General features: G+C 43.8%; 1 protein-coding gene across 1 annotated transcript; it reads right to left on the bottom strand.

Annotated features, from left to right (window-relative positions):
* Window positions 1–6,374: 6,374 nt before the first annotated feature.
* Window positions 6,375–16,202, bottom strand: MIS18A (MIS18 kinetochore protein A). Its single transcript, XM_065913773.1, has 5 exons — window positions 15,839–16,202; window positions 12,981–13,047; window positions 9,963–10,085; window positions 7,532–7,628; window positions 6,375–6,969 (listed from the first exon to the last, which is right to left on the bottom strand). The coding sequence occupies exons 1-5, from the start codon at window positions 16,176–16,178 to the stop codon at window positions 6,889–6,891; spliced, it is 708 nt and encodes a 235-aa protein (XP_065769845.1). The 5' UTR covers window positions 16,179–16,202; the 3' UTR covers window positions 6,375–6,888.
* Window positions 16,203–21,432: the final 5,230 nt, after the last annotated feature.

Below are 21,432 nucleotides of genomic sequence, written 5' to 3' on the forward strand. Positions count from 1 at the left end.
AGTTACTTTACTGAAATATTTGACAGCAAATCCCTCATGGCATCACGCCCCTGCCTCTTTCATCATGCATCGCTGAGAAAAGATGAACAATTGAAAAGAGAACTTTAAAGGGGAGGACAATTTTAAATTGTTGGAAGCCTTAGGGGTTTCAGACAGTGACACTTCGTTGGAACTCCTCGGTGGCCTTAAAGAGTGGATTCAATAATGCCCAGGGTGGAAGACCACAGCGGGTGGAGTGGAAGCGGTTCCAAGGAGGTCAGGGCCAGGCCGTCACCAAGCAGAGACTAAGCATGCTCACAGGGCAAGACTCGGGAATCCAGAGGGTGAACAAAGGCTGACGATGTGGGGAAACAGCTACGTGAGGCAGCAGCGTTCATTCATTCCACTGACCTGTTAAATGAGCATTTGCCATGAATGTGCATTCCTGCAGCACAAGGCGGAAGACTATAACTGCTGCCCTCGAGGAGCTAACACTCCGATGGAGAGACAGCCACTAAACACAGAGGAATAAAATACGCTCATTGTGGCAAGTGCAGTAAAGCAGAATCAATGGCACACGGGAGGCAGTTGCAAGGGAGACTCAGAATTACCTGGAGAGGTGACAGCTTCAAAAAGGCCAGCCAGCAGCTCTGGGCTCAGGAGGGAAGAGGCCGGGAGATACGGCAGCCAGAGGATCTCAAAGCAGGGATGAAGAAAGGGAAGTGAACTCATGTCAAGGGGGCTCAATCAGCTTTTAATTATAGGGAAAAAGAAATTGGGGGTGGGGCGCTCATGACTACTTTTTCTAAGATGTATTTATTTGGCTGCACTGGACGTGCGGAGTCCTAATCACCGGACCACCGGGCAAGTCCTGAGCAGCTCATGACTCCTCAACATTTCTGGACACCAGTACTTTCAGTACCACAGCTTCTTTTCTCATTTTTCCTGCTAAGAGGCAAGGAAGCACCCCCCCAAATGCACTCAGTGTAGAGGCAGCAGTGCACAGAGGCAAAACCCTTGGCTCCATCCACCAGCCGAGCAGGACTTCAGGCAATTCGTTTAACTTCTGCGAATCTCAGTTTCTGCATCAATAAAAGGGGAAGAAGGATTTCCATGAGAAGCGGTTCTGTGAGGGTGGAGTGAGACAAGCTAGGTGGAGCTCCGCGCACAGCAAATGATTACACAGTAAGTGATTACTCGGTGCTAAGAACAAAAAGGTTATCCAGCCCTGGCGAGGCTGATGTGACCATCAAAAGTAAGCTACTGTCCCCTTCAGGGAATATCATTTGATGGCTTCATAAGATGTCTCCTGGAAATTATAGCACACTCTTGCATTTGCTTTGGAAAATGTTGTTCAATCACACATACATCTTGTAGTTGTCCAGTCGCTCAGTCGTGTCTGACTCTTTGCAACCCCATGAACCGTAGCCCACCAGGTTCCTCTGTCCATGGGATTCTCCAGGCAAGAGTACTGGAGTGGGTTGCCATTGCCTTCTCCAGGGGATCTTCCTGACCCAGGGATCACACCCTCATCTCCTGCATTGGCAGGTGGGTTCTTTACTGCTAAGCCACCAGGGAAGCCCGTTTACTTTTCCACAATTTCTATGATAATCAAGTCTTCAAAATTACAAGCTTGCAGCTCCTGAGAGAGACAGGAAGGTGACAGAGTTAAAAAGAGAACTAAATTATCCTCAAGTCTTCCAAGTCGGCTCCTGGATTCTCATTTCCCTCCTTTCATTTATTTCTGATTTCCTTTCAGCTTACATGAGTTATAAGGTTGAAAGGACCCTTGAGAGATTCCTTTGTCCATCTCTCTGCCATAAAATTAAAGGATCTAGAAACCATGGTAGTAATTGTTTAGGGGGAAAAAGTTATAGAGTTAATTTAATTCTGTCAAGCTCGCAGAGGTCAGTAGGAGCTAATTCTGAATGAAATGAGGCCAGTTCTCTTCAAAATCACATTTGGGCCAATAAAACTCGACTCCAGTACATCAGTTCCTCAGATCCCCTCACTTCACTCCTCCCAGATTATTATAACAAGATTTTAGACAAGTGTAAACACTCCAAAGGGACTATACTTATGTAGATCAGCCTTGACTGCACTTGGACCATCGTGAACAGAGGCCTGGATAATAAAATATCCTATAGACGCAACTTAGCTCTCACTCACCAAAATCAACCATCGGTATCCAGAACATGTCTGGGCTAAAGAGTAAATGTTGTCCCTCAGTTCAAGTGATTGCAGATAACCTTCTCTGCTTGTTCACAGGCAAGCAACTGTCCAGTTATTTATCTTAATTCAGGAAGAACAAAACAAGATGTGTGTAACAGTCACTATTTATATGTAATCTTAAGTCACTTAAGGTATTTTGCATTCAGGTATCTTGCTTTTTTCTTCAGAAGAGGTGAAGACCTTGACAGTCCCATCACCAAAAGACCAAGTCCTGAGATCTTTTCATCTAACAATTTGATATTTATTAGGTGAAAAGATCTCAGGACTTGGTCTTTTGAGTGCTGAAGACAGAGTCAATTTCTCTTCTCAAACTTGAAGTCAAACAGTAGAGAGGTTCAAAATATACAGTAATATTCCAGGAAAGCAGCTCTCTAGAAGTAATCCTGCCTTTTAGCAATTGCAGATTTCTCTGGTATAAATGCATGCTAAGTCACTTCAGTATTGTCTGAGTCTTTGTGACCCCGTGGACTGTGGCCTGCCAGGCTCCTCTCTCCGTGGGCTTCTCCAGGCAAGAATACTGGAGTGGGTGGCCATGTCCTTCTCCAGGGGAATATTCCCCACCCAGGGACTGAACCCACATCTCTAACATCTCTTCCACTGGCAGGAGGGTTCTTTACAACTAGCACTACCTGGGTGCATGGAATCAAAACCAGTTGGGAGCCTGAATTTATCTGGGTTTGCTGTCTACACCATCAATGCCCTGCTTTCCCCTGGCAGTGTAGACCTGAGTCAAGAAGACTACAAAGTCAGGAGCTTGGAAGGAAAGTCCCCATGACTGTGTGTTTTGATTTCATTGTCAATTCTCAAAGGCTAAATCTTAGGGATCTTGTCACATTTGGTCCTGCTCATTCCCAATACTTGGAATGTTCCTCTTGCTTGTGTCTGTGCTCCTAATCCTGGCCAATTTGAAGTCACCAAGGATTGAACAGCCAGTTCACAAATTCCTGATATTTTAACCATTGGCTGTCTGCTCCTATGCACCCTGCAGTTAAGACAAAGAGGTGGCTGGTTGAAGACTTCTTTCATGCCTTCTCTCCTATCTGACAAGTAAACTAAGTTGTCAACCGACTAAAAAGTATGAATCTCATACCAAAGGATCACATTTAAACAAGCTTTAAAATAGACACTTCATCCTAGGTAGTCATTAAAAATCAGGTTACAAAAGAACGTTTAATGATGCAGAAATGTTTATGAAATAGTTTTAGTAAAAACAGTATGTCTAGAACAATTCTAAATTTGTATATAAAATGACAACAGGAATATAACTCCAAAAAGTAGTCGTGAGATTGTGTGGGGGGTTTAGTTTGTTCTTTGTGCTGTTTTAACTTTTCAAACTTTCTACAGGGTTCATATATTTGTAACTAGAGAATGAACTTAATCCAGTGTCACTGTATTTATTATAAACATGGTGTTTCAGATTTTCTTTTGAATTAGTTGCTCAGTTGTGTCTAACTCTTTCCAATCCCATGGACTGTAGCCTGCCAGGCTCCTCTGTCCGTGGAATTCTCCAGGCAAGAACACTGGAGTGGGTAGACATTCCCTTCTCCAGGGGATCTTCCCGACAGAGGGATCAAACTCGGATCTCCTGCACTCCGGGCAGATTCTTTGACTCTGAGCCACCAGGACATCCAAACAATCTGACTAGAAGTCAGACTGATAAGAAAACTGAATCAGATCAAGTTAAGCAAAGTTACACCTTTGTCATTTATTTTTGTGATGCTTTACTGTTTTCAAAGTACCATCATAAGCACTAATTTATCTGTGATGCAAGAAAAGCAGGTTATCATAGCTCATTCTACAGATAAGAAAAGAGAGGCTCAAATGGGTAAAAGATTTGCCCAAGGTCACAAGCCTAATAAAGCAGTTGAAGGGGGGGACTCTGGCCGGGGGTTGACTACCGCTGAGATTCCCTCAAAAGCTCATCACGTAGCTCATCATGGCTCAAGTACTTCCTACTGAACACCTAGACCCAGCTCTGCAAGGAGGCACTCTCATTTTGCCCATTTTAAATGCCCCATGCCTGACTAGAATCCCCCAGATAGGACATACTCCATCCAGACATCGATCCTACACAAGCAATACCCATTGAGCCTCGTAAGCTTGGAAACTTGTGAAGGTAACAGGAGAGCTTGCTGAGAACAGCAGAACCCACACTCTGGGATGAAAATCATGTGTAATGTTCTATACATATGCATTTACAACAATCTGTAAATTGGTCCTGATACTAGTTTCCAGAGGTCCTCTCTAAAGAACTGGGGAGCATCCCTTCACGGGGACTGGGTGCAGGAACAAATCCTGGTCAGGTCCTGTCTGAAGCCTCTTTGCTGGGGTCCTGTGCAACTCAGGCTGGAAGGTCTGTTTCTTGCTCCAGGATCCTCACTGCTGCTCACGGGCAGCGGTAGCCAGAAACAAGAGCACAGTCACAAGGAGCAGGAACCAGTCCTGACTGTCCATTTTAGTATGTGGCTACGTAGGGGAAGTCAACAAACAGCATGCCAATGAGCCATCATGCAAAGCCTAAAAAGTCACTAAGCCTGAAGTCACGAGGCTTCAGGGAAACGGGTGGTTTCTGCAGAGGCTGACCTAGAGTGTGAGGACGGGCCCTCTCCTCCAAAGTGCCACAGGGCAGCCTGCAGAGGACAAAGCTGTCACACGTGCACCCGTCGAGTAGGCAGCGTGGGAGTCTCAGAGCTCTCTTCCCCACAGTGATAGTAAGCCCCCGCTTTCAGTGACATCACAGAGGCCAAAGACACGGACTGCGCCTTCCACAAGACACGACTGCTTCCTAGGATTTGCTTTCAGATGCTTCAACAAAGACTGTGTGATGAGGGTGTGTGAGCTCTCCACCCTCATGGTTTAAGCGAACTTCAGCTGAAGGACCCTCACTGGAAATAAAACTCCAAGAGCGGACAGTGTACAGGGAAATGCTAATCAAAGGCCCAAACTGCTGCAAAGGCACTTGGGCTGCTTATTTCCTGAACCACAAGAGGCTTGGTTAGCACTGTTGGATATTAGAAATTACTTTGCATTGGTGAAATGAATCGTTTTTAAGATGTATGGATTGGATAGAAATTGTAGCCCAGGATGAACAGGGTAAAAGGAATTAAGGAGCCAAACTGGAATGGCCCTGAAAGTGACTGGAGAAGTCTGTCACCCATGCGACAAGAAAGTCAGCTGAATCTCTCGGTTAAAGTAACTCTCCCATCTGTTCTAAATGAACTTTCATGAAAGCACCACCGAAACACCTACAATGACAGACCCTGGGGACATCATCAAGCTTACTGAGAAGGGTGACTGTTGCCAGAAGGTGGGGAGAAGAGACCTGGACAACTAACTTCAAATGACTAGAGGCTGCGGACAATCTCTCAAAAAGAACTTCGTAATTGTGAATGATCAGTGATCAAGTCAATTTGACTTAGGACCTTTTGCCATGACAACTTGAGGTATTCTCGGAAATAATTAGGGAGGTTCTAAGCAGAAATTGAGTTAAGTTACTCAAACATGCTGAGTACTAATGTTAGGTGGCCTCATTTATACTCAAAAACAGAGTGGGGACTGGGGAAATTTGGGGTTATCTTTTAAGAGTCCTGAGCAGGACCCCTTACACTGCCATGCCCAGTAAATGTGTGGTATTTATGACAGTAGGATTTCTGAGCTCACTTAAACAACTGTTTCATAAAAATCAATTGTAAAGCACTTTGCTTTAATCTTTATTTTCTCCCTTATTATAAAAATAACAAGTGCTTACTAGAAGTCTTATATTATGAAAACTGAAAATTCTCCCAGAATCCCACCCTTGGGAATGATTACTACTCTCTTTGGTAACTGTGCTGCCAGATTATGGGGTATATGGTAGTAAATACGGGCTTCCCTGATGGCTCAGCAGGTAAGGAATCCCCCTGCAATGCAGGAGACACCGGTTCGATACCTGGAGAAGGAAGCGGCAACCCACTCCAGCAATCTTGCCTGTAAAATCCCATGGGCAGAGTAGCCTGGAGGGCCACAGTCCATGGGGCTGCAAAGAGTCTGACACGACTGACCGACTAAGCAAGCACACAGGAGCAAATAAACAGGACCAAACGGAATTCAACCATCAACAGAACACATGCTAATCTACTCTTGTGCAAAGTTTCAGAGTTTGGACAAATAATTCAACTGACCAGTTTTTCCAGAAAGCTTATTCATTAGTTTTCAAAGAAGATTCAACCACACAGTGGATGGAAAAACCTCTAAGATTTTCTAAGCACTCAAGATTAAACAGTGCTCAAACTATTAGAAGTGAAATATAGTTAAAAAATAGGAAACAAAAAATAACAAATTCGGTAGAGAATAAAGTTAAAAAACAGTAAGTAAAAAATTACGAATTTGGTACAGAGGAGAAAACCCTTCAAAAAATTATAAGAGTTTGTTATCAAAACAACAACTCTTAAATTCCAGCAATTATCATGGCTTTAAAACTGGAGTTTAGGAAAACAATCACCTCTTTACAATCAAACACATCCAGAAAAGTTCTACAGTTCTTCTCATGTGACCAGCTGATCAGTACAAGAGGATACAGTGTACATGAACGTTTCCAATCCTTTCAGTTCTAAGTGAAGTAAATTATAACAAGAACTGCTACATATGAAAGAACTCTCCATCAGCAGAGGACTGCAGAATGTGGGCCTTGGAACCAATTCAGCTTTTACAACTGGTAAAGGACAGTTTTGATTCGACCTCCCAAAGCTTTGTTTGCAAGGCTTTCAAAACATCTTCCATCTATCAAATAGAAAAAAGAATAGAAAAAAATACATATGATTAAAATCATACATGGTTAAATATGATTTAAATGTTGATCATTAATATAATGTCTGCTATGTTATACATTATACATATCTGTGTTTATTTAATGGACGTCTGTTTAAATAAGACATAAGCCTATTAATAGTAGTTCTCAACCTCTGATCCATAGCTTTGACATTTATTCACCACTATCTTGCATGTGACAGGATGTTAACATTCAAAAAAACAAGGCTGTTTTGACCATGAAAATCAAATCAAATGAAATATTGATTTAAAGATATATTTCTATTTTAATAGTTTTAGAATACATACTGCTTTGATTTAGCATGGAATGTCTTTATAATTTTTTCCATAAAGTTTTGGCTTAATTTGTAGTTTGGCTCCCAGTAAATCAACTTTACAACAACTGAAATAAAATAAGCACTCTCTCACCATGAATGCCAAGATCAAAAGAGAAGACAAATTAAGAATTATTCGTGGAGCAGCACTTGGTCATTGACTGGAAGTTGTTTATACAAAAAGTGCAGAACAAAATTACCTGCTTTAGAGATTTTTCTATTTCAACTCTACTTTCAAGATTAAAAAGCTCGTTGTCTTCTGACACAATTTGCTTTTCAGACGACCCTAAAACATAACTGAAGTACAGTACAGTACAAAATTAAAATATGAGAAGGGAGTAAATATAAAGTTTATATTTATAACATTAAAACTCAAAGTATATTGAAGTATATATTAGTACCGAAACACATAAAACAATTACTTTTGTTAATAGCAACCTACATAGGAAGCTAACTACATGAAATCATGTTTTTCTCCATAACGACTTTGTTCAAGAGGTCTACATATTTCTCAATGCTATAAATATTTCATTATTGGGAATAAAACTGGCTCTTTAGTAAGCTGCGTGGTACAACAGTAACATTTTGAAGTTTTAAAAGATCAAAATGTATGTAGTATGTAATCTGTAGCATCACTTGTTGATTACCAAGATTTCAGCAACTTGAACAGTTATTCTATAACTCATGTTTTGCTCCGCTCTCTGAGGTGATGACATGCTACAATTTGAAAATACAACTGTCCTAGCAATGGAAGAAAACAAGCCCGGCTTTGGCAACCAAATAAATCTAAACAGTAGAGAAGGTGCTGTTATTTCTCCAAAAACAAACAAACAAACAAACAACACTCATTTGCAATTCTTTAGAAGTCTTTCATCACAAGTAACAACTTCAGTATGTTCACTTCTGTTAAATACGTACAGTCTTCTGTTGGAAACCCAAGATTAACTGATTAAAATTCTAAAAGATGTCATCGAAGGAAAAATTATAGAAGGCAGTTAATATCTTGTTTAGAAAAGAAAAATGAGGTGGGGAAAATTAAATGGCACTGATTAATTTATAATGCTGTAAATAAACATAACGCAGGGCATCCCTTTCTAAAACATACTGGGTTCCCTGTCATTTAAATTCTGCCCTACGAGGTAACTTTTCCTTAAATTCAACTGTTGGGGAAAGAACAGCTTCGATACTAGGATCCTCTATGCAGAAATCTTCCACATATTTTCTTCTACACAGATATGGATCGCTTTTAAAGTTCCGTACCAACCATACTGGTTTAAGATTTCATGTAGTTTATACTTGTACTCTCCCCCACATAATTTTCACGAATCTTGGTAAAATTCCTACGGAAGTTATGAGAGCAGTTGTTTGGGCATGCGTCTTCTATTTACATATTAAACCAAAACAGATCTGCTCCCTCTTCAGGTGGGCCTGCATGGTTTACATCAATGAGCAGTACTTGTGACATTATTCTCTGTGTTAAAGGCTGTGAAAAGTTCGCAGATTTCACAATTTTGATCCAAACTTGTCTGGTTTCAAAGACGGTGATAAAACTGTAGCAATCAAAAAATAATTAAATGAAAAATTATTAAAAAAAGAGTATTATTCTAAATTTTTTTAAAGAGAAAATTTAAGAAATTCAACAGAGTGACAACAACATACTTCAAGTAATGAAAGTGTAGGCACTTTCTTTTCTTCTTAAATTGTTCTTCTTTCTTGATATTTAAGGTTTCCTAGGCATCTCTAAGAAAACCTCTCTAACTGGTGGCTCAGAGCTAAGAACCCACCCAACCAATGCAGGAGATACAGGTTCGATTCCTGGGTCAGGAAGATCCCCTGGAGAAGGGAATGGCAACCCACTCCAGTATTCTTGCCTGGAGAATCCCATAGACAGAGAAGCCTGGTGGACTACAGTCTATGGGGTAACAAAGAGTCGGACACGACTGAGCTACTAAACAACAACAATCTCTAAAGTCTTGAGAGTTACATCTTTTCCAGAATAAGTGAAAAGACAGTGGGGTCAATTAATTTTGTTTCCAATTTTAAAAGGTTAATGAACTAAAGGGCCATTAAGATATATGTCATCCGACCCTAATTCACCTTGTCTCCAAACACCTTTTAGAAGTCTTGAAAAATGAAGGTACTTCCATGCATCTCTCAAAACAGCAGACAGTTATTTACACCCCTCTAGGAAATAGCTGGACTTTACATTTCTACTTTTCCAGAACATCAAAGGGACTTCTTTCCCGATCATTTCTGAAATCCCTATTTCTTCAAGTTATTCTACTAGACTAAAAACTAGAGGGAAAAATAAAATGGACAAAATATATTGATACACACAATTGCTTTAAAAAAATCCTATTAAACTAAATTTAATTAAGAAAAACAGCAAATTTTTACTCTGCAAAATGTACTCAGTGCTTTCTTCTACAATTTAGCATGACGGACTTTTCCAATAGCAAATAAATCAGGTCCAAAAAACAAAAAAAATCACTTGCTTTAGGGTGAGAAATTATTATTTAAAAACATATTTTAACCAAACAATGTGTAGTTTTCAAATTTTCATACCAATTTGTCTGCAAACAACTTTTTGAGAATTCAGTTATGAGCTATTCATTTATGCCTCAAACATACCTTTCAATAGCTTCAACACTGAGGCAGAACAAGTCCCTCTTGTAGTCTAGATCCTTGGGTGTACACCTGTACAGGTAGCCGAGGTTGAGTGAACATCCTGTGCAGAACAAAGTCTCCAGGATGCTGCAACAAAAAAAGGTCACCCTTCAGTAACTGCTTACCACAAAAATCCCACTGTTGAGATCTGTAAACACCTAAACATTAAAGTTGCTAAAGTATGCTATCCTAACCCTACTAGGTCATATGTATAACAAGGAAAAAAAAATGATAGTAAGATGCTTACATCTGAAATGTGGACAAGTCACCTCCAGGTCACACTGCTTCAGTATCTAGTGACAGACGGCATGTACACAAGGGACAAAGCAGAGCGGATGCTGGATTTCCTCGGTGGTGCAATGGATAAGAATCCATCTGCCAATGCAGGGGCCATGGGTTCAATTCCTGGCCCAGGAAGATTCCACATGCCATGGAGCAACTAAGCCTGTGCACCACAACTACTGAAGCCCGAGCTCCTAGAGCCCATGCTCCACAACAAGCCGTCGCAATGAGAAGCTCGAATACTGCCAACTAGACAGCAGTCCCTGCTCAATGCAACTAGAGAAAGCCCGTGCACAGCAATGAAGGCAGAGCACAGACAAAATTAAATGAAAATTTAGAAAAGCAAAAAAGAAGAGTATGCCAAGATGGTGCTTTTCTAGAACGCAAATGCCTCAATCTGGTATTAAAAATTAACTAAAATTCTGAAATAAGGCAAAAAGATTGTACATGTTCTTTAAATGTCACATTGTCCACCAAGGATCATTAATGCTCTGGGGCAGGGATAGGCAGATATTTTTCTGTGATGAGTCAGAGAACAAGTATTTCAGGCTTGCAGGTCATGTGGAGTCTACTGCAACTATTTGTCCCTACCACTGCAGCATGGAAGCCACCACAGATAACACATAACTGAATAAGCTGTGTTCCAACAGAAACATATTTACAAAAACAGGCGCTTGGCCCATGAGCCAGTTTTGCATAAAGGATGGGGTTCAGGTGATACAAGCGAACACAACTCAGCAACACTGGTTCAGACCAAGAGTCGATTCCCTTTTCAGTTCTCTAGAAATCTTGATTATGAAGAACAGAAATGTCTCAGCCTGGTGCTAGAAGGTTTTTAATGTGTATCTCACAGCTGCAAATCTTTTAACTGTAAAAGGACAGACCCCAGGCTCAGAACCAGCCAGCCAGTGGTATCTCAACTAAAATTTAATAACATTTGTTTCCACTGTAATTATTGTCACAGTTACTTTCGAGTAACAGCAGTTGATATATTCAGGGCAGTCATACGGATTTCCTTTAAAAAAACTTAAATAAAAACTCAGTCAATGTAATGAAAAATATCAAGTATGCAACAGCAAAGCTGTAAGCTGACATCAGAATGACTGGAATTGGGAAGCAGAGGACACTCTGCAGGAAGCAAAGGGACAGCAAAGCACCATCATCAGCTCCTGCTAATGTCCTGCGTCCTTGGTGAGGCTGTAAACCCCCCAAGGTCTCATTTTCTTCATCAGTAAAGTGAGAAATGATCCAAGGCTGGGTTTTCCAAATTGTTATCACCAGCATGCTATCAGTACAATTTCTGTTACATTCACATGCTACCTGTCCTATTACATGACTTTAAATTCTCCTTAAAGAGAGTAATTGTTTTAATGAAAATATACTTTATTTGAATAGGACACTCTAACATTACTAAAAATGAAAAACCAATGTTTTAAAATTAAAAAAAATAGGAACTTCCCTGCTGGTCCAGCGGCTGGGACTGAGCTCCCCAATGCAGGGGGCCCAGGTTTGATCCCTGGGGACCAGGGAACTAGATCCCACGTGCCACAACTAGGAGTCTGCACACTAAAGAGTCCACAACTAAAGAGCAAAGATCCCAAGTGCCGCCATGAGGATCCTGTGCGGCCAAACAGATAAATATTAAAATAAAAAATAATAAAATTTTAATATACGATTATTAATTTCTATTGAATTGCTCGTGTACCACTTATTCACATGCATCAGTAAGACAACTTTCGGGCAACAATTCTACAAAGCGGAGCTTCCCATTCACTTTGCTGAGGCTGCTGCTTGTAATAGACGGTGGCAGGCAGAGCAAGATACTGACCCCTTCAACACCTGGAGAGAGAAATGGCCTGGGACAGCTGGAGGCCCTGGGCCGCCGTGCATGCAGCTTTGTCTGTCTGCCTCAATGGGCCACACGTGTCTGTGTGTGCCACATTAGCATTATCTACGGGTGCTAGGCCATGAGAAGTGGGGAGCATGTATCTACAGCATTCTTTGGCTCTAAGAGTCCATGATAAAGATGCTTTCTTTTTCTGTTTTTATTTTCAATGTCCTTCAGGACCAAGCCAAATACCCAAAATGGAAGTGTTGCAATGGGCCTTGAGAAGTTTAGAAACTCTTCCATCTTAAATCTAAAGGTGCCCACTGTCACTCAGGAAACCATCTGCCAATGCAGGAGATGTAAGAGACATGGGCTCGATCCCTGGGTCAGGAAGATCCCCTGGAAGAGGACACAGTAACCCACAGCAGTATTCTTGGCTGGAGAATCCCATGGACAGAGGAGCCTGGCGGGCTACAGTCCACAAAGAGTCAGACAGGACTGAAGTGACGAAGCATGCACAATGACTGATTTGATATTGATTACCATGAAAAACGGCTTCCCTGGTGGCTCAGACTGTAAAGAATCCACCCGAAATGCAGGAGACCTGGGTTCGATCCCTGGGTTGGGAAGATCCTCTGAAGGAGGGCATAGCAACCCACTCCAGGACTGTTGCCTGGAGAACCCCCACGGACAGAGGAGCCTGGCGGGCTACAGTCCATGGGGTCACAGAGAGTCAGACACAGCTGAGCGACTAAGCACACACACCCCATGAAAACAGTTTTATCCCAAATTTTACTGCTGATGATCTTTTTAAAGATTTTTATTTAAAAAAATAAAAACATACATACTCATATAGATATAGCTTTACTCACCAACCATTTTCATTTTTACGTTTGGATAGTATCTGTTCCTCATTCACAGAAACATTACAGGTAACACCTGGAAAGAAGTAACAACAATGTATTAATGTGGTTTGATTAATACACATGCAGGTATTTAGAGAACTTCTAATTCAACTTTAATTTTAGAACTCAGAAAGCCAGAAAAAAAATAAAGGCCCAAAAGTCACTCACTCTCACACACACACACACACACACAGAGGCTTAAAACTAAGTGTACAGGGTCTTCTGGGAAAACATAGCAGAATAAGAGTTATTTCCTTCCCTTCCCAGAAAACACTGAAATTAACAAAACGAATAAAATTAGGAAGAAAAAATTCAATTGATGGTAAAACTTAGAACAATCAGGGAAGAAAAAATTCAATTGACGGTGAAACTTGGAAAAATCAGAACCTCAAATCACAGACTATCAAGAATACCTGCCAAACACAGTAAAACAGGGATTAACCCAAAGAAGAGGGTAAAGGTCTGTGCATACATCTCCAAGTCTCAGACACAGAGCTCATTTCCCTGTTAAGTAACAGACAGGGTCCACAGGAACCCTGCCCCAAATCTTTTAGACAACAACTTGAAGCTAGAAGCAACAGGAAACATTCCCAGAGTATCCAAATTCAGGACACACGAAAGGTGGAGGGACACGAAGAAAGGACATCAGAACAGACTCTTGAGTTGACCTCCTCTACAGTCTACCTTAACTCAGTAAACTCCACTCCCATCTGCCCATCGCTCATTTCTGAAATCGGTGTCACCTACATTCATCATCCCCTTACCCTGCTCCCGTTCAGATGCTCCTCTGAGAAGTCCTGTCCATTCTTCCTCATGACCCTCCCTCCAGCCCCACACCACCGCCGCCTCCTCTCCCAGAGCGGCTGTACTGGCCCCTGGCTGACCTCCCCACGCCCACGCTTATTCTTCTCTTCAGTGCACCCTCCAAAGAAAAACCCGAGTCCTAGCACTCTCCAGCTTAAAAACCACACTCACTAGAGTAGACTCTCATTTCAATAGCAGAATAAAGATTCAGATTCTCAATTATAACAGGCTACAAAGGCCCTCGCTCTGTAGCAAAATCTCAACCCAAATACACACATGTGGTTCTAAAGCGGCAACCCTGGAAAAAACCTGGATCGCTATCAACAGGGGCAGACTGGGGGGGTGAACAGCATCTCCATAAGGATGTCACTAAAGCGGCACTTCCTAATTCTTCTGAGCAGAGGACACATACAAACTCGCTCTGTCCTCCTAACTGCCGCTTGTATTATCCTCATGTCTACAGAGGAGAACACTGAAGCACAGAGAGGCTATGTAGCTTGCCCCAAGACACAGCTAGTGAGCGGCAGACCAGGATTCAAACCCATGCAGTTGAGGGCCATCACCTACACTGCCTCTCAGCAGGGGTACACGAGGCAGCAGCTAAAACTCTGAATTATGCCGATATGCACTAATATGGAAAAATACTCAGAATACAGGTGTAGAATAAAAAGGTAAAGATGCTTAACAGTATAAACATTATCCCAAGGATATTTCTGAAAATTTTTATGTTTAGGGAATTCCAAAAAATGTACATTTAAACATGCTCATATATGCATGGAGAGTATCTGCAAGTATGAATGAGAATAAAGCATGTTGAACCCTGGGGCCTTAAGAGTGTCAGGATTGCGGGATAAGATTTGGGGACAAATCCTTTTTACTTTTACACCCTTCTGCACTGTTTGATTTTAATAGGTGTGAAGGATTAATCTCAATGAATTACTATGGGAAATGTATGTTCTTAGGCTTATGTTTAACAACCGAAAAGGATTCAGCAACGATTGTTAAGTGCATCCTTAAGGAAAACAGACTTCAAAAAATTTCAGGTAATAGGTGGATACTGCTCTCCTTTCTTCCCAATACATCCCAGGAAGGAAAACTTTCCACAAATGTCAATAAATCAGTGGTGAATTTCTGCCATTAAAAGTACTTACAGAATTCAAATAGAGCAGAAATTTAATCTTGAAAACCACAAGTCCAAAAAGAACAGTCATTTTTACATCAACTCAGAAAACCACTCAGTGGTAACTCAGAAAACGTACTAATTCAGAAAACTTGTTCAGTGGTAACTCAGTGACCCACTTCCCTAAATAAATACTATGAAAACAACAAAGCAAAGAAACGCTGGGGAAACATACAGGTAACTGGTAGAATCAAAATTAAAAGCTAGAATTCTGACCTTCTTCACCCTTTTATCACATCCTCCTTCCTCTCCAATTTTGTGAGAGTTGTTAGTGCTTTTATTGCAAGTCTCCTTCCATTTTTATAATAGCATTATGATTCGTCAACTCTGAAGTTGTAACACTTCAGACTAAAGGCGTCCGCTGATACAACTACTAGGATCTAAAAAATCAATCCTGACATCCCCTGCAGGAAGCAGGCCACTGAAAAGCTTAATTTACTAAATAAACAATTAACAATATTACCTACCGATTAACAGAGACCACTAATTTCTATGAGGAATAACACAGAGTAGCTACACCTTAAATGCTTACAACCTGGTTGGTTGACTTTTTTTTTTTTTCCTCCTAAGTCATGGTCACGACGTTGTAGATTCATCCACTGGTCTTCTGGGATGGGGGAACCCAGAAAAGGACTTCCACGCGTAAGCCCAAGATGCAGGGATGACTCTCCTCCTGCCCCTTTTCTGGAACAGCTCAGCCTCTCAGATTTTTCTGCTTTTAAAGACCCTGAGTCTCTCCAAAACACCCCCGCCTCTTCCAGGGCCGCCCAGGTCAGCAGGCCAGGGAAGAAGGCCACTCTTAGTCCTAAATCCCAACCCACCCGCCCCAGCCCGGACTAACGGCGAAGCAAGATGGAATTGGTGTCTTCCTGGCTTGCCACCCAGCTCAGCGAGTCTCCCAGCGGCCGCCGGCAGCGCGAGCACAGAAACACCAGCGGCCTGTCCTCCTCCGCCGGCTCCGCAGCTTCCTCGCGCCGCGTCCTCTCCGAGCAGGCCACCGACGCGTCTCCGCTCACGGAGCTCCACATGCTCGCCCACTTCTGCAGCAGCTGGTGGCGGCTCGAGTCTTCCGAGAGCCGCTTGCCTAACAGCGAGGAGTCGCCCCCCTTGCCCTTGTGGCCACACGTACAGCTAGTAGAGGAGCATCCTTCACAACTATCTGCCGACCAAGCGCCCGCCATTAGCTACAAATCGCCCGCGCCGCGGAGCATCACGGGATGGAAGAAAACCGCCCCTGCGCGTGCGCGGGGCGGGGCGAGGCAGTGGAGGACCAGAGGGGCGAGGCCTGCGGGAGGCGGGGCCCGAGGGGCGGGGCCTGCGGGAGGCGGGGCCCGAGGGAGGCGGGGTCGGAGGGCGGCCTGATAGCGGGCATACTCGCCTTGGAGTTAGGGACTAGCTGCGGTGTCCAGACACCTGGGCCGGGTTTCCACCTTCAAAAAATTGAAAGACTGTAGGAGACCTGCTCGCTGCACTACCTGGGGAAGAGAGTTCAGCCTGTTACAAAGGAGGGTAGAGGCGTGCTTGAGAAAGTTACGCCCACCAACTAAATCATAAACCCCTTAGAGCGACCTTCTCCTCCCGCCTTCAATCTTTCCCAGCATCACGGTCTTTTCAAATGAGTCAGCTCTTCGCATCAGGTGGCCAAAGTATTGGCGTTTCAGCTTCAACATCCGTCCTTCCAATGAATATTTAGGACTGATTTATTTTCGGATGGACTGGTTGGATCTTCTTGCAGTCCAAGGGACTCTGAAGAGTCTTCTCCAACACCACACTTCAAAAGCATCAATTCCTCGGCGCTTCCGCTTCGGAGAAGGGGACAACAGAGGATGAGATGGTTGGATGGCATCACCGACTCAATGGGCATGAGTCCGAGTAAACTCCGGGAGTTGGTGATGGACGGGGAAGCCTGGCATGCTGCGGTCCATGGGGTCTCAAGGAGTCGGACACGACTGAGCGACTGAACTGAACTGAACTAAAGCGACCTTGGCAATGGTTGCTAAAGAGACTATGCTGCCCATACACCAGCCAGAGATGGGAGAGCTGGGGCACAGCCCTCCTTTCTCAGGCCTCCTCCCCTCCCGAGACGCTACAGCCCTTCACATTTAGCATGCCTAAGAGTCATCTGAAAGAAAGTGAAAGCATTAGTCGCTCAGTCGTGGTCCACTGTTTGTGACTCCATGGCCTGTAGCCCACCAGGCTCCTCTCTCCAGGGAATTCTCCAGGCAAGGATACTGGAGTGGGTTGCCATTCCCTTCTCCAAGGGATCTTCCTGACCCAGAGATCAAACCCAAGCCTCGGGCATTGCAGGCAGATTCTTTAACATCTGAGCCAAGAGTCACATGGGAGCTGGTTAAAACACAGATTTTTGAGTCCCATCATCTCCTGAAAAAAGAGCACAACTTAAAAGTTGAGAATGTTTTATTTGATGAACTTGCTGAGGGCTTAAGTCCAGGAGGCAGCATCTCAGATAGTTGTTAGGGACTGTACCAAAGAGGTAAGGAAGGAGGCAGGATATCTAGGGGATTTTGGAGGAAAACAAAACAGGTAGTTGGAACATCAACTGTTAAGTAAAGAAAACCATGGCTGCTCAGGTGATTCTAGTGGTAAACAACCTGCTTGCCAATGCAGGAGATGTAAGAGACATGGGTTCCATCCCTGGGTGGGGAAGATTCCCTGGAGGAGGATACGGCAAGCCACTCCAGTATTCTTGCCCAGAGAATCCCATGGACAGAGGATGTCCATAGGATGGCAAAGAGTCTGACATGACTGCAGCGATTTAGCTCACACGCAGGCTTCTGAAGTTAATGAATTTTGTGCTTTTTCAATGGGCTTATTGAAATCAGGGAGGTCACTGATGGCCAAAACATCCTTTGTTTCCTGATACTGGCAGGCAATATTCCACCTTTACAGATTCTCAATCAATAGGTGAGGATGGGCCTGAGAATTTGCTTAAGAAGCTCCTGGGTGATGCAGATACTGTCAGTAGAGGCACCTCCCCTTTTGCAGAGGTTTAGTTTGTCTGCCTAATTTCCTAGAAGTGGAGAAAGCAAAGGTTGCTGGGGAAGCACCCCAATGCACGTTTCTTTTGTGGATTGCTATTGCTCTAACCAAGATCCTGGAAAGGGCCCCAGATCACTCAGACTAGCACTGCGAGGACAGGCTGGAGAGGCGGTGTGAGCAGCAGTGGCGATGCTGAAAGGCGTGGAAGTGCCTCTGCTGTGTGGATCTGGGAGCCGCTGGCCCCGTGCATCGAGCAAGCCTCCCTTCTGGGTGGTTAGCCTTCCTCAGTTGCCCCAGGAAGCCGGCCTCTGACCTTAAAGCACCACAGATTAGGGCGGGAAAGCCTGGGGGGGAATGGACCTGCATCATGGACAACCCTGCAGCACGTCTGGGAAAAACGGTACCCCTAAGGCCCTGGTCTGCTCTTAAGAACTCTTCAGGTGTGCCCTAAGTCACAGCCCACTTTGCATGGTCAGATAAACTATTTACCAAAAAAAAAGTGACTTCCAGTTTTATTGCCTCTGGGCACTAGCAGTAAGGCAAAAGCTTTGGAGTCAAAAGCCTTGAGTTGACCTACCCTTCCTGGAGGTATAACTGTGTAGGAAACCAGAAGGTTACTTGCCTTCCCTGAGTCTAATTCTTCATGGATTAAGTGAGTTGGGTTGTTATGGGGATCATGATATAATATGTATGAAAATATGTTAGCAGACTGTGCCCATGTTCTTTAAGCTCCAAGTAGAAGAAAATGCTTTGAACATTTTAGGTTTTTATCTCACCCATGGAATTAACTGCCTTCCCTCCTCCGCTGCTGTGGTGGAGGCGGGCCTGGCCTCCCAGGACTGCTGTTTTCAAGCTCAGTAGCTCTGGTACAAGTAAGTGGGTAATAACCTTGGAGTTCAAAGGATAATCTCTTTGATTCAGACTTTAAATTCCTGTTCAGTTCAGTTCAGTTCAATCACTCAGTCATGGCTGACTCTTTGAGACCCCATGGACTGCAGCATGCCAGGCTTCCATGTCCATCACCAACTCCCAGAGTTTACTCAAACTCACGTCCATTGAGTCGGTGATGCCATCCAGCCATCTCATCCTCTGTCATCCCCTTCTCCTCCTGCCTTCAATCTTTCCCAGCATCAGGGTCTTTTCCAATGAGTCAATTCTTTGCATGAGGTGGCCAAAGTATTAGAGTTTCAGCTTCAGCATCAGTCCTTCCAAAGAATATTCAGGACTGATCTCCTTTAGGATGGACTGGTTGTATCTCCTTGCAGTCCAAGGGACTCTCAAGAGTCTTCTCCAACACCACAATTCAAAAGCATCAATTCTTCAGCACTCAGCTTTTTTTATGGTCCAACTCTCACATCCATACATGACTACTGGAAAAACCATAGCCTTGACTAGACAGCCCTTCATCGGCAAAGTATTATCTCTGCTTTTTAATGTGCTATCTAGGTTTGTCATAGCTTTTCTTCCAAGGGGCAAGCGTCTTTTAATTTCGTGGCTGCACTAAATACTGAGTTCCTTCTACCTCTTGAGGTTTTCTCCTGTGTACACTCTCCATCTTTGTTATCTGATCCTTAATAAAGAAACCCTCCCTATATTTTTGGAATTTGAGTGTTGCTCTCTGAGGGAGCAGACAATTTTGTGGCCAACTTTAGCTGAAAACAGAATCTCAATGCTGAACCGACAGTATTCAGTCCAAGATATTAACCAGCGCTGCAATCTTCACTCCAGGGTGAGACTCACCCTCCTCCCCCAAGAGGGGGATGTGCAGGGAGTCCTGCCTCTAGTGGGGGAAGGGCATGGGACCAACTCTTCTCTTACACCTCATCTGCAGCCTGCTGACTCCATTCCTAGACTGAAATGGGGGTCAGAGGGGACAGACCAGTCTCACCTGAACTGATTCTGTTATAACTGGGTTCTGCACCCTCTGGCCCGACATGATTAGAACCCATCCTTTCTCCTGGCCTCTCGAGACTGACAGCATCCCAGTCCCCCAGCCCCCAGGTGCACAACCCGTGACTGGGAAGGTCTCCCCTCCGCTGGCGCTCCCCTGTCCTGGTTCTCCAGGAGGCCTTTCACACGTGGCTGCCTCAACCCACAAGGATGCAGGAGGGGAAAGAGAGTTGGGAAGAGCAGACCACCTTGAGACAGTCACCCATCCATCAAGGGAGGCAGCCAGTTGAGCTGACCTCCCAGGGAGAGAGGCTGCAATTTAAACTCCTTGACCGTGTTCTCATCCTTCCCTCCAGTCCCCTGCTGGAACTCCCCATTGCCCAGGTCCAACTGGAATAGAGAGAGCACAGAGCATATTGAGGTGACCTGTCCACATCAGGGAGGAGAGTGGATCTGGAGGGACAGAGGGAAAGAAGCCACCCTCAGACTGCCTCTGTCCCTGCCGAGGGCTTGGGAGGGCCATCAGCACCAAGTATGTGCTAAGGGCACAGTGGGAAACAAAAGTCAGAATACGGTTCTATTCTTGTGTGTGTGCAGTGGGGGGGAGGGCAGCTTAGTTCCCCAGTTCCCTGGCCAGGGATCGAACCCATGCCACCTGTATTGGGAGCACAGAGTCTTAACCATTGGACCATCAGGGAAGTTCCAATAAAGTTTTCTCTTGATTCTATCCTTAAGTCCACCTTTCTCCACATACCAGTTACTTGGGGCTATCTGATTCAACACTCATTTCTGGCTGAGTTCAAAAGTCTTGGTGTAATTAACAGAAAAAACACTAATTAGTCTAATTGAATATCTATAACTCACACTAGGGAATGAGAGAAAGATAAAGCTTAACTCAGGGGAAGAAGGGACAGGGAAAATGGGAGAAAATATTCATGAGACCCTGATAGTTTTTTTTTTTCCTTTTTTTCCTCCTCCTCCTCCTACCTAGACCCTGATAGTTTTGATGGAAAAAGTTTATGACTCTAGCAATTGGGAAAATCAGAAATTAATGGCATTCACTTACAATCAGGGACTAAATGTTAATTGCATGCACTTCCTTACACATAGAGTGATAATAAGGAGAGATTACAGGTCCTTGGAGTCAGCCAGCTGGCCCCTATAGTATATAGAGAGCTGCGTGCAGCTGCATTTCAAGGGTATTTGGTCCAACTGCTACCGGTAGAGAGATGTCTGGGAGCCAAATGTCACTTGCATTGCCCTCCCTGACCAGCTGGCACCGAGAGAAAGCCATGCTCCGCACTCAGCCCCCAGAGACCTTCTGCCACAATCAGGGCCCCCTTAGGGAGATAAAATACGCCGTGGGAAAAGGGTGGGTAGATATTTATATCTGTATTCCGGGGGTGAAACAGTAACTGCAGGGATATGCTGCACCTTCTAAAAAGTCCTCAGAGGCAAGACGTTCTTTAAATAGTTCTGTTTCCCTCTCCTAGTTAATGTGTGGAATCACGATTTCCTGGTCTTTAACAGAGATGTTTAATTCTC

The sequence above is a fragment of the Muntiacus reevesi genome, chromosome 21, assembly GCF_963930625.1.
Source record: "Muntiacus reevesi chromosome 21, mMunRee1.1, whole genome shotgun sequence".
NCBI lineage: Eukaryota > Metazoa > Chordata > Mammalia > Artiodactyla > Cervidae > Muntiacus > Muntiacus reevesi.